Source organism: Monodelphis domestica, chromosome 1, assembly GCF_027887165.1.
Source record: "Monodelphis domestica isolate mMonDom1 chromosome 1, mMonDom1.pri, whole genome shotgun sequence".
NCBI lineage: Eukaryota > Metazoa > Chordata > Mammalia > Didelphimorphia > Didelphidae > Monodelphis > Monodelphis domestica.
Window position 1 is genome coordinate 34440229 of NC_077227.1, and position 17559 is coordinate 34457787.

Genomic DNA, 17559 nt, shown 5'->3' on the forward strand with positions numbered 1-17559 from the left:
GAGGGGCATGGCACTAGGTCTGGGGGTGGAGTAGGGGCCCAGTATTCTATCTCTAAAAGGTTTGCCATCACTGTCTTAGAGTATGAGGCAGTTAAGGTGGCTCAATGAATTGAGAGTCAGGCCTAGAAACAGGAGGTCCTGGGTTCAAATGTGACCTCAGACACTTCCTTGTTGTGTGTCTGGGCAAATCACTTGACTGACCCATATTGCCTAGCCCTTACCGCTTTTCTGCCTTAGAACCAATATATAATATTGATTCTAAGACAGAAGGTAAGGATTAAAAAAAATCTTAGAGAAGTTTTATTAAAGCTTAATAAAGCTATGTAAATCTTAATTCAAATAATTATAGCTTAATTTATTAACATGGCTTTCAATCTATATAAAGTTTAATTTAAGCTATTAAAGACTTAAAACTGGGGGCAGCTGGGTGGCTCAGTGAATTGAGAGCCAGGCCTAGAGATGGGAGGTCCTAGGTTCAAGTCTGGCCTCAGCCACTTCCCAGCTGTGTGACCCTGAGCAAGTCACTTGACCCCCATTGCCTAGCCCTTACCACTCTTCTGCCTTGGAACCAGTACATGGTATTGATTCCAAGATGGAAGGTAAGGGTTTAAAAAAAAAAGACTTAAAACTACTACAAAACTTTTGGGACATTCTGCTAGGCTAAAATTGACGTGTTCTAAGGAAAACATTTTTTAAAAATTGAGTAAGATTATAGGGGAAATATTTAGCATGTTAAAAATGCTTCCTTCTAAGCAACACTTATTTTATATGAAAAAATATAACTCAACTCAGTGTTATTGCCAATTATATTTATTCAAATAAGTTCAAATATTTTTAGTCTATTTACTATATGCAAGGCACTGGATGCTGAGAACAGAAAGACAAAATGAAAAACATCCCTTGCTTTCCTGGTGCTTACATTCTACTGTTTTTTAAGTGGGTTGGGATGAATCACTTACCTTTTGATGACATTTTGTTAGTCTTTAGTTTGTGTATGTATGCCCATTGTGAAAATAAAACAGCTTTTCCTTTTTAAAAAGAAATAATTTCTTTAAAATATATATATATAGCTAAACTTTAAATTAGCTTAGAATCTTAGACTTGGAGTTAGCAGCTTTTGAAGCATCAGAGTGTTTTGTAGAAGGTATCAGAACCTGTTATCTGTTCCTTGATTTCTGCTGGGGTCCCATTAAGGTTGGAGTGTTTCTCTTTTGAGAAACCCAGTAGAGTATCAATTGCCTATATTGATTGACCCAAAAGCAAACTCATGCTTTTTCCCTGTGTGTAGGCTTCCTTCCAGCGCTCCAATAGCCATGACAAAGTGAGGGAAATTGTTGCAGAAGAGGGCCGCACTGCGAGGAACCTTATTGCTTGGAGCGTCCCCTTGGAAAATAAAGATGATGACGGTAGGTGTCAAAGAACAAATGCTCATTTAGAAAGCACCCCTGGAAATTCCCTTTTAATTCTCTAGCAGTCAGTCAGTTGTCCCTTGCTCAGTGTCAGACTCTGAGGGACACAAAGATAGAAGCAGAACAGGCCCTGCCTTCAAGGAGCACATCCCCATAGGGGAAAAACAACAGTATGTGTGCTAGGTTATTCAGGACATGGGCACCAGGCCAGTGTGAGTGTGGTGGGGAAGAAACCAGAGCCCTCCTTCCTATCAAATTATAGTGAGGCTGTGAAGGAAGCCAAGAATTCTTGGGGAAGGAAGGAGGACGTGCATTCTACATATGAGGCACAACCCATGCAAAGTCATCCATAGTGGAGGTAGTGTGTTTGTGGAGATGAGAAAGAAGCTCATTGTGACTGGTCCAAAGGATTTGCAGAGGGAAGTGTGACACACAGAATAGGTCCAGAAAGGTAAGTTGGTCCCAGAGTGTGAAGAACTTCAATACTAAACAGTAGGGTTTGTATTTGACTCTAGAGATAATAGGGAGTTATTAAAAAAAATTTATTACCAGTTAAATTTTCCTCTGTATTGTCCTCCTCCCTCCCCCAATCTCATCCCTGCCAGGAGTCATCCCTTATAATAATACGGCTTTATGCAGTGTTCCACACATAAGTATCTTCTTTATGTCTGTTTTCAGTCTAGTTTGTTCTTTGTATTTTTGTAATATTCATTTTTTAAAAGATTAGGTTTTTTTTATTCTGAACTTAAGTATCAAAAAGGAGCATTTTCATATGCACCACAGAAGACAAAAACTGGATCCTCTTTGAAATGATAAATCTTTATTTCATATCATTTGCTTTAAAATGTTTATATTTATCTAAATCTATATCTTTAATTTGTTCTAAATCTGTAATTTATACATGTTATTTTCAAAGCTGTTGTGCTTGTCCTATTCTAACTTCTGTTCTCTTTGCATTTAGAAAATGTTATACTGTTGCCCCTTTTTCTAGTATCACTATTGTTAAGCCCTCCTTGGAACTGTAAAGATTAAAATTTAGGGAAACTGAGGCAGGTAGGAAATTAGTTTCTCTCTGCAAGGAGTATTATATTTTTTAGAGGTTTATTGAAGATTAAGGATTAAAGAATATACAAGTAAGAAAAGCACATGCTAGGTGGGCCATGAGGCCCACCCAACTTTCACTCACATCATGAGACCCGTCTGTTTGCCAGCTGTAAAAAATAGACTCGAATACAGGACTACAATCCCCACGAGCCTTTGCTCCACTTCCCCAGAATGCCTTGTAATCTCACCTGGGCTGAGATCGAGAAGATTTTTAAGCTGATTCAAAGGCTTTTGTCTCTCTCTTGGCTTTTTTTTGGACTTCCGTTTTGGAGCAGATGCGTCTCTTCCGTGATGTGAGGTTATTTTGTCCAGGCCTCTGGCCTAGGCACATGTTTCTTACTTGTATATTCTTTAATCTTTAACCTCTAATAAACCTCTAAAAAATATAATACTCCTTGCAGAGAGAAACTAATTTCTACCTGCCTCAGATGCCTCAGTCTCCCCATATTCCCTAAATTTTAATCTTTACAGTTGGCGTAACCACTTCGGGAGAAAAAAAACTCTCAATCTTCTGATTTAATCTTTAATATCTAGTACCTAGAAATTTTTTTTTTGAGCCATATCTCTCTGGCCAAGGTTTTTTACCCTTACAAAGCTGCTGCTCGTTTAGTTCCAGCCAGTAGATAGCTCACAGGCTCCGTCCGGACCTGGCTCAGCCGCTTTTGCCTGCGGGTGTTCAGCCCCCGATCCAGACCTGTTGCAGTTTTGCTGCCCACCTGGCCCCTGGCTGCTAAGTTCTGCCTGCCTGCTTCTGCTCCTGCTCCTGGCCTCTCACCTGGTGCCGCAGCTCCGCTTGTCTGCGCTCTGGCTCCGGGCCTGAAAATTGCAAAGTTTAAATTCCTTTTTTTTGAGAAGAATTTTAGGTAAAGAAGATGCTACCTCTCTGAATCCAGAACTGAACTGTTGGAGAAGCCACCATGAAGAAGCCTCCAGACCACAAGTTGTACAAAATTGAACTTTGGGTGTAGTTGATTGAACATTTATGTGTATGTATACTTTTATGCCAAAGGGGACTGCCCCCTAACTGGCTTTTTGTCAATGTGTTCAGCAATTATTGGTTTTATTCTTTTTTCTCTTATCCTCACACTATTGTAATCTTTTAAGTTTATGATGTTTTTATGATCCTTTTGGGGAAAAATTAATTTTTCCAAAAATGATCACATGGGGAAATGTAAAAAATAGACTCGAATACAGGACTACAATCCCCACGAGCCTTTGCTCCACTTCCCCAGAATGCCTTGTAATCTCACCTGGGCCGAGATCGAGAAGATTTTTAAGCTGATTCAAAGGCTTTTGTCTCTCTCTTGGCTTTTTTTTGGACTTCCGTTTTGGAGCAGATGCGTCTCTTCCATGATGTGAGGTTATTTTGTCCAGGCCTCTGGCCTAGGCACATGTTTCTTACTTGTATATTCTTTAATCTTTAACCTCTAATAAACCTCTAAAAAATATAATACTCCTTGCAGAGAGAAACTAATTTCTACCTGCCTCAGATGCCTCAGTCTCCCCATATTCCCTAAATTTTAATCTTTACACAGCGAAGCCAGGAAGAGAAGAGGGCCCGGGTGGGCAGAGACCCTCTAAATAATCATTTTGCTCTCGGCCCATTTGAGAATTCAGTGAGATTAGAGGGCATTCTGGGAGCTAGCAAGGACTCCTGGGGGATGGAGTCCAGAGTTCAAATCTCAATTTTACAGAACCTTCCCAAACAAGAGAAAGTAAGAGGGACAAACCCTATTGTAAACAAACTTGCATAGCCAAGCAACAGGATTTCAGACCCAAAAATGTAGGTGTCTGTCCCTTGTGTACCTAACCTCTCTGTCAGGAGGCTACCTGTAGATATTCAGATCATCATAGGTCCTTTGGAATGCATGAGTGACACTTTCTTTTATCTTAATTCTTAAATGTTTCTGTTGTTTTTTACAATGTTATTTTTACATAAATTAGTCTCTTGGTTTTGCTTACTTCCCTGTGTTAGTTCATAATACCCAGGATTCTCTGAAATCATTCTTTCCAATTCTATCACATTCTACAATAATATTCCATGATATTCATAAATCACAATTTGTTCAGCCATTCCCCAATTGTCTTAAAAGACACTTCTTTAGATTCTATTTCCCTATAGTCCTTCCCCTCTTCACCCTGCTCTTAATCTCTGCAGACAAGATCAGAGAAGGATGGATTGGGGAAAAATAAGACTGGACGCAGGGGGACCAATTAAGAGACTATTTCAGTAGCCTAAGCAAGAGACCCTAGATAGGATGGTAGCTGTGTGAGGAGAGAAAAGAGCATCAATATGAAAGTCATTGTGGAGGGAGAAACTACAAGATTTGGCAACTGATTAACTCTGCATTGTGCGTGGAAGTGAGCGAGCTTGAGTGACTGGAAGGATAATAAGTGGCCTCAGCCACCAGAGTCCATGTAGGTTTGAGAGGAAAGACTACCATGTGATTGCTTTGGTCATGTTTAGTTTGAGAGGCCCAATCGGTAATTGGTAATGCAGAACTGGATTTCAGGAAGAAGACTAGGAATAGATCACAGATCTGGGTAGTATCTAGATAGAGATGATCCCTGTGAGCTAATGAGGTGAAGGAGGGAGATGGAGATGGAGATGGCAGAGACAAAGAGAAAATAGAACAGGATCCATGAAGATCCTTGAGGAGACATCTCTACTTAGTGGGGGAATGTATAGCTGGTGATCCAAAGTAGTCCTCAAAGAAGACTTAGAGAGTGGTCAAACTGGTTGGTAGAGAACCAAGAGAGGAGGGTCACAAAACCCAGTGAATGAGTATCCAGGAGAAAAAAGTGACATGGAGTTATCTATAAAGTGGGTATGATATTTTTTAAAAGCACCAGCTTCTCAGGGATGTTGTAAGGATTAAATGAGATAATTGTTAAGTCCTTAGCATGTTTTCTGGCATAGAGTGCTATTTAAATGTTAGCTGCTGTTATTATTATTGTTTGTTAACTCTTGGGTTTTAGGAAACTAAGCTGACTACAATCTTTCTTTTCTTTTCAGTATGGTCAAAAATCAGATTTTGTGTCTCTTGTCCAAGAACTAGCCTCATCAAGTTCAGAGAGACTCCTAACCTGATGGCTGACCCTTCCATGATAAAGATATAGTAGAGCCCCCTTATCCATGGTTTTGCTTTTTGCAGTGTCAGTTGGTCATGATCAGCCAAGAGTGCACCAGAAGTCTGCCTGCAGCTGCAATCTACTCTGCTATAATCTCTTAATACTTCCACTTCCACTTTTTTTTTGAACATTATTTTATTTGGTCATTTTCAAACATTATTCATTGGGAACAAAGATCATTTTCTTCCCCTACCCCCCCATCCCCCACTTCTCCCATAGCCGACATGAAATTCCACAGGGTATCACATGCGTTCTTGATTCGAACCCATTTCTATGTTGTTGATATTTGCATTAGAGTGTTCGTTTAGAGATTCTCCTCAATCATATCCCCTTGGCCCCTGTAGTCAAGCAGTTGCCTTTCCTCAGTGTTTTTACTCCCACAGTTTGTCCTCTGCTCACATGTGAATAGTGTTTTTTCTCCTAGATCCCTGCAGATTGTTCAGGGATATTGCATTGACACTAATGGAGAAGTCCATTACGTTCTCTTGTACCACAGTGTGTCAGTCTCTGTGTACAATGTTCTCCTGGTTCTGCTCCTTTCACTCTGCATCAATTCCTGGAGGATGTTCCAGTCTCCATAGTATTCCTCCACTTTATTATTCCTTTGAGCACAATAGTATTCCATCACTAACATAACACAATTTGTTCAGCCATTCTCCAATTGAAGGGCATCCCCTCCTTTTCCAATTTTTGGCCACCACAAAGAGCGCAGCTAGGAATATTCTTGTACAAGTCCTTTTCCTTATTATCTCCTTGGGGTACAAACCCAGCAGTGCTATGGCTGGATCAAAGGGTAGATCTTTTATTGCCCTTTGGGCATAGTTCAAAATCGCCCTCCAGAATGGTTGGATCAATTCACAACTCCACCAGCAATGAATTAATGTCCCAATTTTGCCACATCCCTTCCAGCATTCATTACTTTCCTTTGCTGTCATGTTAGCCAATCTGCTAGGTGTAAGGTGATACCTGTAAAGATAAAAATTTAGGGGATACTGAGGCAGGTAGAATTAGTTTCTCTCTGCAAGGAGTATTATATTTTTCAGAGGTTTATTAAAGGTTAAAAATTAAAGAAAATACAGAATAAGAAAAAACACATGCCTAGGCCAGAGGCCTAGGCAAGATAACCTCACATCACGGAAGAGACGCGTCTGCTCCAAAACGGAAGTCCAAAAGAGACCCAAAAACCTTTGCTACCAGGTTAAATACCTTCTCGATCTCAGCCCAGGTGAGAATAGAAAGCATTCTGGGGAAGTGGAGCAAGGAATTGTGGGGATTGTAGTCCTGTATTCGAGTCTATTTTTTGCATTCCCCCGTTTGATTGTTGTTGGGGAGCAAAGTTTCCCCAAAAAGGATCATGAGAACATAATCAACTTAAACATTACAATAATTTGAGAATAAGAGAAAGAAAAAAAAGAAGAAAACCAATAATTGCTGAACACATTGACAAAAAGCCAGTTAGGGGGCAGTCCCCTTTGGCATGAAAGTATACATACAAATAAATGTTCAATCAACTATACCCAAAGTTCATTTTGTGCAGCTTGTGGTCTGGAGGCTTCTTCATGGTGGCTTCTCCAACAGTTCAGTTCTGGATTCAGAGAAGTAGCATCTTCTTTACCTAAAATTCTTCTCAAAAGGAATTTAAACTTTGCAATTTAAATAATGATATTTTTTACATTCCCCCCTTTAAGAGGGTGATTGACAAATACAGTATCACTTAGGGATGCATGGCTGAGGTATGAGGTATATGAATCAATTGGTAAGAGAAATGAACAAAAACATCAGAAAAATCCAAAAGAAAAGAAAAATTTCTGAATGAAAATATAGACTATCAAAGTCTTATGTGTAAAAATTCCAAGTAAAAGAAAAATAAATCTATGACAGGTCCTGTAATGGTTAAAATTTTTAGCTTCTGGGATTGGTATAATATTGAACAATGGCCGCCAAGGAATACTTATGAAATTCCTAAAATGAAACACTCAAGTCAGAATGGAGTTTATGGAGGTTTAATCACACTGGGAGTAGGGAAAGGAGAGGGAGAGAAGGAGAGAAGAGAAAGGGGAAAGGGGCTACTCAACCTCTGACCAAGGCAGAGTGAGTTCTAGGCCCAAAGGGCCAAGGTGGAAAGAATCAGTCCTTAACTCACGTGAGTGATCTGAAGGAAAGCTGTCTGCGGGCGTCCTCTCCCTCCAAGCTCCTAACACCAACTCACGTCTAGCTCTCTCCACAGGAAGTGAGCGAAATCCAGAGGCTGTTCCTTACCTCACTTCCTGTGTCTCACAAGTGCCAATGGTTGGCTCTAGCTTAGCTTAGGACAGCCCAGGTGGGCAGTTAGTTATTTTTGATTTGTCATTGACTAGCACATGCCCGTGTAGTGTGGGTGTGCACAATTTTTGGGTGCACAATTTGTGCACAAATTTTGATTAGACCAAGATGGAGACTTTTAAAATTCACAGTCCTTGAATCAAGGCCTAATCAAAATGATCTAAGCAATGATGCATTTACCCAGTCAGTAGCCAGGACTATAGAAAGGCACCACACTATGAGGCAGAAAAGAAAGGGACCAGATTATAGAAGCCAAGTAGGAGCCAAGTTTGGGGATACTCGTCTGTGAGTATCTTCAGAGTGAATGTGGACACAAGGAAAGCCTATGTCTAGCAATGATAAACACAGTAACCTCGAGTCTTCACACTAGGTTCAAGACCTTTGTATTGGCCTAGAAGTGCATCAATCCATCCTGGATTGGCTTTTCTTTGGCTCTGTGCAATGGCTCTCATGTGTATATCTTCTGTCCTACATAGTTGTGGGATAGAAATTACTTTAAATTGGACCTATACAAGGACCTATTTTGAATTTTTTCTTATGTTTTTGATAATTTTTCTCTTCTTTTGATAATTGACTCATATACCCCCATAACTCAACATTGCATTCTGAGTTGAACTGAATGTTTTTTAACACCTACTTCAGGGGGGATTGTATTTTAATTTAAAATCTAAGAATTTTTGAATTTTTTTGTTTGAGATTGTATTTTTATAAAAATCCAAGAATTTTGATTTTTTGTTTAAGATTGTACTTTTATAAAAATTCAAGATTTTGATTTTGTTTGAGAAAAGATCTTCAAGAAAGAAGCTTGAAACTTTTATATCCAGAGAATGAACTGTTGCAGAAAGATGCCGGAAAACCTACACTTCATCAAGAAGATCAAGAATGAACTTTGGATATGATTGATTGAACTGAACTTTGATTGAACATTTATTGTATATGTACACATTTATGCCAAAAGGGACTGCCCCTAATTTGGCTTTCTGTCAATGCGCCTAGCAAAACATTGGTTTTGCTTTCTTTTCTTTACTATTCCTCTCTCACTATTCTAACTCCTCTTAGAAAAATTGAATATTGTGTATATCTATAGTTAGAAGTGCATTTAGGATTACAAATTGATTATGTTAAATGATCAATGGGGAGACTAGTCTCCCAATGATCATCAGGGGGGGATTGTAAATCTTGAAATTTCTCAGACTTACTTGTGAATGTTAAAAATTTCCACATCGAGGAATCCTCCATTGGAACAAATTCCCTACTGGAAACATTCCCCATTTTGATGTGAGAACTCGCCAGGATCAGAAATGGGAGGACCTCTACTCCACCCATACTTAAGACTGCTTTAGGGGAGAAAACTCCTTGCTAAACAATGAAAGTACTTGGACCCATGCTTATAATAAGGCAAGGAGTTCTTTGAGCTATGCCTGTTTTTTAGAATTGATCAATGGGATGCTAGGTACCTAAAAGGGTTGGGCAAGTTTTCTCTTAATGAGATTAGTCGACTCAGCTGTGTTTTCTCTGGTTCAGACTTACTGAGGGGATTAGTCGACACAGCAGCATTTTCTCTGGTTCAGACTTACTGAGGAGATTAGTCGACTTAGCAGGAATTCAGATGGGCTGTCCTTTAGGAAACATCTACGGTGATTGGTAGATGGAAGAACTTAGGGGAGGTGACATAGGAAAAAAACCCCTATATAAGAAAAGGTATCTCTTGAGCAAAGGAGGCTTGGAGATCCTTGGATCCTGGGAGGCTTGGATATAGATCCTTTTGGAGGAGGCCCTTTGAAGATCTCTTGAGAAGAAGTCCCTTGGGAGGCTGACTCTGGATGGAACTCCCTCTGGGGAGACTCTGTTACCCAGACATCCTTGCTTAAGACAAATCTTGTGGTGAGTGATAAAAAACTGACTGATTCTCTCTCTCTTAAGATTCAGGTCTAGGCCATGTTGGCTTAAGGCCCTTCATACTTATTTCCTTTTTCTCTCTTTCTTTTAACTAGTCATTGTATTATTAATTAAAATCTCTATAAAACCCAGTTGACTTGGGCATATTCATAATTTGGGAATATATTCCCTGGCGACCACCTTATATTTGATTTAAAACCAAGACACTGTAGTAAAACATATTTTCTGCGGTCAAATTTACTCACCCTCTCTTATATCTATCACAATTTATATCTTCCACCATTTTAACTCACTACAGTTTACAACATCAACCATTTTAATTATAACAGTTTATGGCTCCCACTCTTTTATCTACAAAAATTTAAGGCTACAACTATTTTAAATGTTACATACCTCAGAGTTGTTTTGATTTGCATCTCTCTGATTATAAGAGATTTATAAGACTTTTTCATGTGCTTATTAATAGTTTTGATTTCTTTACCTAAAAATTGCCTATTCATGTCCCTTGCCCATTTATCAATTGGAGAATGGCTTGACTTTTTGTACAATTGATTTAGCTCTTTGTAAATTTGAGTAATTAAACCTTTGTCAGAGGTTTTTATGAAGATTGTTTCCCAATTTGTTGCTTCCCTTCTGATTTTAGTTACATTGGTTTTATTTGTACAAAAACTTTTTAATTTGATGTAGTCAAAATTATTTATTTTACATTTTGTGATTCTTTCTAAGTCTTGCTTGGTTTAAAAATCTTTCCCTTCCCAAAGGTCTGACATGTATACTATTCTGTGTTCACCTAATTTACTTATAGTTTCCTTCTTTATGTTCAAGTCATTCACCCATTCTGAGTTTATCTTGGTGTAGGGTGTGAGGTGTTGATCCAAACGTAATCTCTCCTACACTGTCTTCCAATTTTCCCAGCAGTTTTTATCAAATAGTGGATTTTTTGTCCCAAAAGCTGGGGTCTTTGGGTTTGTCATAGACTGACTTGCTGAGGTCATTTACCCCAAGTCTATTCCACTGATCCTTCTTTCTGTCTCTTAGCCAGTACCAAATTGTTTTGATGACCACTGCTTTATAGTATAGTTTGAGATCTGGGACTGCAAGTCCTCCTTTGTTTGCATTTTTTTTTCAAGATTTCCCTGGATATCCTTGATCTTTTGTTCTTCCAAATGAACTTAGTTATGGTTTTTTCTAATTCAGGAAAGAAGTGTTTTGGTAGTTCAATGGGTATGGCACTAAATAAGTAAATTAATTTGGGTAGGATTGTCATTTTTATTATGTTAGCTCATCCCACCCATGAGCAATCAGTGTTTTTCCATTTGTTTAGATCTAGTTTTAACTGTGTGGAGAGTGTTTTGTAGCTGTGTTCATATAGTTCCTGTGTTTGTCTCAGCAGATAGATTCCTAAGTATTTTATATTGTCTAGGGTGATTTTAAATGGTATTTCTCTTTCTAATTCTTGCTGCTGAAATGGGTTAGAGATATATAGAAATGCTGATGACTTATGCAGGTTTATTTTGTATCCTGCAACTTTGCTAAAGTTGTTGATTATTTCAAGTAACTTTTTGGTTGATTCTCTAGGATTCCTTAAGTAAACCATCATATCATCTGCAAAGATTGCTCCCTATCCTTCCTCCATCACTCAGGCTCAGAATATTGAATACAACTAAGATCATCAAGTCTGAAGAGTAAAAAGAAATCTAGAAAGACCTTGAGAAAACAATGCAAAATAAAACAAAACCAAAGAAAAGGTACACATGAACTGTGACCATATTTGAGAAAAAGTAAATGAGAATAGATAAACAGAAATCCAGATAGACTTGGAGTGACTAAAAGTCATGATATGCATTGAAATTAATTTCAATGTAAATAATTACTAAGCAAATTTAGATGTAATTTTATTTGATAGTAAGTTTTTTGTTGTTGTTGTTTTCTTTTGTTTTAAAATAAACCCTTACCTTCTACCTTGGAATTAATACTGTGTATTGGTTTCAAGGCAGAAGAGTGGTAAGGGCTAGGCAATGGGAGTTAAGTGACTTGCCCAGGGTCACATAGCTAGGAAGTGTCTGAGGCCAGATTTGAACTTAGGACCTCCCATATCTAGACCTGGCTCTCAATCCACTGAGCTACCCAGCTGCCCCCTTGATAGTAAGTTTTTAATAAGTCATTAAAAACTTTTCATAGCCATGGGGACTTTATGGATGAGACAGAGGGGGAAGGACAAAATGAAGGAAGCAAATGAGGGACAACAAGATCTGGAGAAGAAAATATTTTCTTAAAGGAATCAAAAACCATGAAGACTGGGAGGGAAAGTCAAGTTATTGAAACCTTATTTTATCTTTCACTTATTTAAATTCATGTTATCTCAGGGATACTATTAAGAAGAATGCCCTTTCTAAGGTGAAAGCAGTGTTTTTATTTTTATAAATTTATAAAGTATTTTGCAATAAATATAAACTATTTTTTTTAAAATGGAGACTAAATATTGGTTTGGATTTTTTTTTTAAAACTTGCATAGTTAAATCACTTTGACTTTGGTGCTTTTTAAAACATTTAAGAGAAAATTTGGTTGATTATACTGTTCTGGCCTTGAAGGAAAAAGGAAATCAAGATGAGACTTTAACATACATCAAGGATTGTGTTTTCTATTTTTAGAAAGTTATTTAGGAGCTATGTCTCTTAGGGCATTAATGGAAATGACATCTCAGATTCACACTTTTAACTCATTCTTACCCGTTTTCCTAGGTTCCTCCCCACCCCCAATCTTTACCCATCTTTCTGTCTCAGCTCATTTACTTTAACATTTTCCTTGATGTCCCACTTGTTCTCCAGCTGTCTTTGAATTTTTTTCCCACTTCACTTAAGCAGTCATCATTTCTATATAAGCCTTCTGTCCTGTGTTAGATAATAAATTCCTAGGATGTCAGACATTAGTAAGGAGAAAGCAAAGAAGGCAGCTGCGCAACTAGGGGCTAGAGGCTGAGTGTCACCTACCTGCCAACAAGAGGAGCCTAAGAGGCTTTCTAACCCCACCCTCACTCTTACAAATTACTTCATTTTATTTTAATTGATACTTGAGGCTTTTCATTTTATTCCAAGACATTTTATTTCCCCAATTACATGTAATAACAATTTTCAACATGTTTTCTGAAATTATAAGATCTATATTGTCACCCTCCTTCCATTCCCTCACCCTTGTTGGAGATGGTAAGTAATCTGATTTGGGATATACATGTATTATCACGGAAAATTTACTTCCATGTTGGTCATTGTTGTAAGAGAATATTCATCTAAAACCAAATCCCCCAAATAAATCCATAAATAGACTAATGTTAAGTTGGAGAACTTAATGAGAACAAATGCTTTGATCTGAATCTGATTCTTAATAGTTTTTTCTCTGGAGGTAGATAGCATTCCCCATCATAAGACCTTTAGAATTGTACTAGACCATTGCATTGCTGAGAGTAGCCTAATTTTTCCAATTGATCATCCTACAGGGTTGCTGTGACTGTGTACAATGTTCCCCCAGTTCTGCTTATTTTGCTCTGCATTGGTTCATGTAGCTCTTTCCAGATTTTCTGAAATCATCCCGATTATCATTTCTTATAACACAATAATATTCCATTACCAACATGTACCACGATTTGTTCAGCCATTCCCCTTTATTTCTAATTCTTTGCCACCATAGGAAGAGCCACTATAAATATTTTTGTACAAGTAGGTCCTTTCCCCATTTTTAATTATCTCTTTGGGATACAGACCCAATACTGGTCAAGGGTATACAATTTTATAGCTCTTTGTTACCCTCACATTTAAAGTGGATTGACTTGTCTAAGGTCACTCATTAAGGCATTATGTGGTATAAATATGGCATCTATACCCAGGCTGTGAATCCAAATAGCCTTGAGGAAATCCATTGGCTACTCAGGGGCTGTATGCTACCAGCATATAAAGTTAGATAGTAATAGGGCTCAAGTTGATGGGGTTTTTTGTGTGTTTACTTGTTTGACATTCAATTTCTTTCTCAATTGCACACAAACAAACATTCCATATGCTTTCCCTTTCTCCTTCCTCTCTCCTCTCCTTGAGAAAGAAAGCAAGCAATTTGATTTAGATTATACATGTGCAATCATGCAAAACATTTCCATATTAGCCATATTGCAAAAGAAAATGCAGACCAAAACCCCAAGAATAATAAAGTAAAAAAGAATGCCTCAGTTACATTCATATTCAATGAATTCTTTTTCTGGAGGTGAGTAGCATTTTTTATCATAAGTCATTTGGGGTTGTCTTAGATCATTGTATTGCCAAAAAAATCTCTTTTAAGTCATTCATTATTGGTCTTCATACAAAATTGCTGCTATTTTGCACAATGTTCTCCTGGTTCTACTCACTTTATTCTACATCAGTTCATGTGAGTCCAGTTTTTTCCTCTTTCTCCCCCTTTTTTTCTGAAATCATTCTGCTCTATTTTCATGTAGCACACTATTACTGTATCACAATCATATGACACAACTTCTTTAGCCATTCTGCCATTCCTCAATTGATAGCTATCCCTTCAATTCCTAAATCTTTGCCACCACAAAAAGAGCTTCTATAAATATTTTTGTATAAATAGTGTCAACCCCCAACCAAAGAAATCTCTTTGGGATATAGACCTCATGGTGGTATTGTTGCCTCAAACGGTATGAACTATTGGACACTGTTCTCCAGAATTGTTGAATCAGTTCTCAACTCCACCAACAGTGCACTAGTGTCCCAATTTTCTTACATCTCCAACATTTTTTATTTTTCTTTATTGTCACATCAGCCAGTCTGTTAGGGGAAAGTGGTACCTCAGAGTTGTTTTAATTTACATTTCTTCAATCAATAGTGATTTAGAACATTTTTTCATATGACTTTAGGGAGAATTGATTTCTTCTGAGAATTGCTTGTACTTATTCTTTGACCATTTATCCATTGAAGAGTAACTTGTATTCTTTTTTTTAAAATTTATTTAGTCAATTTAGAACGTTATTCCTTGGTTACAAGAATCATCTTCTTTCCCTCCCTCCCCTCCTCCCACCCCTTCCTATAGCCAGTGCACAATTCCACTGGGTTTTACATGTGTCCTTGATCAGAACCTATTTCCATGTTGTTGGTGTTTGCATTAGGATGATCATTTAGAGTCTACATCCTTAGTCATATCCCCTCGACTCATGTGATCAAGCAGTTGTTTTTCTTTGGTGTTTCTACTCCCACAGTTTTTCCTCTGGATGTGGATAGTGTTCTTTCTCGTAGATCCCTCTGGGTTGTTCAGGATGACTGCATTGACACTAATGGAGAAGTCCATTACATTCGATTGTACCACAGTGTATCAGTCTCTGTGTACAATGTTTTCCTGGTTCTGCTCCTCTCACTCTGCATCACTTCCTGTAGGTTGTTCTCGTTCACATGGAATCCCTCCCATTTATTATTCCTTACAGCACAATAGTATTCCATCACCAACATATACCGCAACTTGTTCAGCCATTCCCCAATTGAAGGGCATCCCCTCATTTTCCAATTTTTTTGCCACCACAAAAAGAGCAGCTATGAATATTCTTGTATATGTCTTTTTCCTTTTTATCTCTTTGGGGTATAAACCCAGCAGTGGTATGACTGGATCAAAGAGCAGATAGTCTTTTAGTGCCCTTTGGGCATAGTTCTAAGTTGCCCTCCAGAATGGTTGGATCAGTTCACCAGCAGTGCATTAATTTCCCAACTTTGCCATATCCTCTCCAGCATCCATTACATTCCTTTGCTGTCATGTTAGCCAATCTGCTAGGTGTGAGGTGATACTTTAGAGTTGTTTTGATTTGCATCTCTCTGATTATAAGAGATGTAGAACACTTCTTCATGTGCTTGTTAATAGTTTTGAGTTCTTTATCTGAAAACTGCCTATTCATGTCCCTTGCCCATTTATCAATTAGAGAATGGATTGATTTTTTGTACAATTGGTTTAGCTCTTTATAAATTTGAGTAATTAGACCTTTGTCAGAAGTTTTTGTTATGAATATCGTTTCCCAGTTTGTTGCTTCCCTTCTAATTTTGGTTGCATTGGTTTTGTGTTGTACAAAACCTTTTTAATTTAATATAATCAAAATTATTTATTTTACATTTTGTGATTTTTTTCTAAGTCTTGCTTGGTCTTTAAAACTTTCCTTTCCCAAAGATCTGACAAGTATACTATTCTGTGTTCACCTAATTTACTTAGAGTTTCCTCCTTTATATTCAAGTCATTCACCCATTCTGAGTTTATCTTGGTGTAGGGTGTGAGATGTTGATCCAAACCTAATCTCTCCCATACTGTCTTCCAATTTTCCCAGCAGTTTTTATCAAATAGTGGATTTTTGGTCCAAAAAGCTGGGATCTTTGGGCTTATCATAGACAGTCTTGCTGAGGGAGTGACTTGTATTCTTGAGGCCTTTATGAGAGACCATTGCTGTAAAAATTCTTCCCAGGTTTCTGCTTAAATTTAACAATTGTAGAATTACCTCAAAACTGAGAAAGCAAGAGCCTACACATCATAGTTCAAGAAATCTTAAAAGGTCCCATATCTTTTAGAACCAGAGGGCAAAATGGAAAAAAAAAGTAATACATCAGTTACTTTCTGAAAGAAATCCCCAAAATGAAAATGCCTTAAGGACATTGTAGCCCAATTTCAAAGCTCCTAGATCAAATAAAAAATATTGAAAGGAGCCAGAAACAAAGATTTCGCATTCTGTAGATCCCTATTCAGGGTCACAGAAGATTAGAAATAGCCACTTTTAAGGAACAGATAGCTTGGAATACCATATTCCAGAAGACAAAGAATATGGGATTATAGGCAAGAATTACCCAGCAAGACTTAGTCTAATCATAGAGGGAAAAATAGAACTTTAATGAAATAGAGTACTTATAGATTTTTTTTTAAGTGTGTTATTCTCATTTCATTTCCAAGTAGGTAGATCATAGGATCATAATTTTTTTTCTGGTTTATGTATTATCATGCAAAATATATTTCTATATTATTCATTTTTGTAAGTGAATAATGTTGTAAAACCAAAGCCCCAAATAACCCAAATAAGCAAGTGATACTGCAATAGTTCTTTCTCTAAAGGTGGATAGCATTCTTTTTTGTAAATCCCTCAGAATTGTCCTGAACCATTGTATTGCTTTTAGTAGCAAAGATTTCTAGGCCTTCCTGATGAAAAGGCTAGAGCTGTGCTAATACAAATGAACAGTGATAAAGGACTAAGCTAGGAAAAACTGCTTTTATTTTCTCATACAAGGTAAAGAATATATGTCTTTCCTTTGAATCTTATTATCAGGATCATGGAGTAATTAAAAGACTTGTGTGTGACTGTTATATTTGGATAATTTTAAAAGAATAATGAAATGGGAGGTGAAGAGAAATAAACAGATTGGGGGAGGGAAAAAGAAAGGAAAACTATTTCATATAATCAGGGTGCACATGTAGACATCTAGATAATTAAGGAAGGAATGAGGAAAACGGGCTCACAAAACCTCACTCATTGGAATTGGTCAGAGCTCTAAGAACACACAGTTAGCTACAGAAAAAGATTTCATTCAATTGGAAAATAGGAGGTAAAAGGGGAGAAAGGGAACTTAGAGTGAGGGTACATTAAAGGTCTCATTAGTCCTAAGCAAAACATGCCCTAAAGATATATGAAAA

At 37.6% G+C, this 17559-nt stretch overlaps 1 protein-coding gene across 13 annotated transcripts in view; it reads left to right on the forward strand.

The window, feature by feature from the left end:
• The window catches only part of SCAPER (S-phase cyclin A associated protein in the ER), a 406197-nt gene that overhangs the window by 30496 nt on the left and 358142 nt on the right, over positions 1-17559 (forward strand). For all 13 annotated transcript variants that reach the window (XM_007477981.3, XM_007477982.3, XM_056796839.1 and 10 more), the window contains one exon: positions 1289-1406. In XM_007477981.3, the coding sequence (XP_007478043.2) occupies positions 1289-1406 (118 nt within the window). The remainder of the gene's footprint in view (positions 1-1288; positions 1407-17559) is intronic.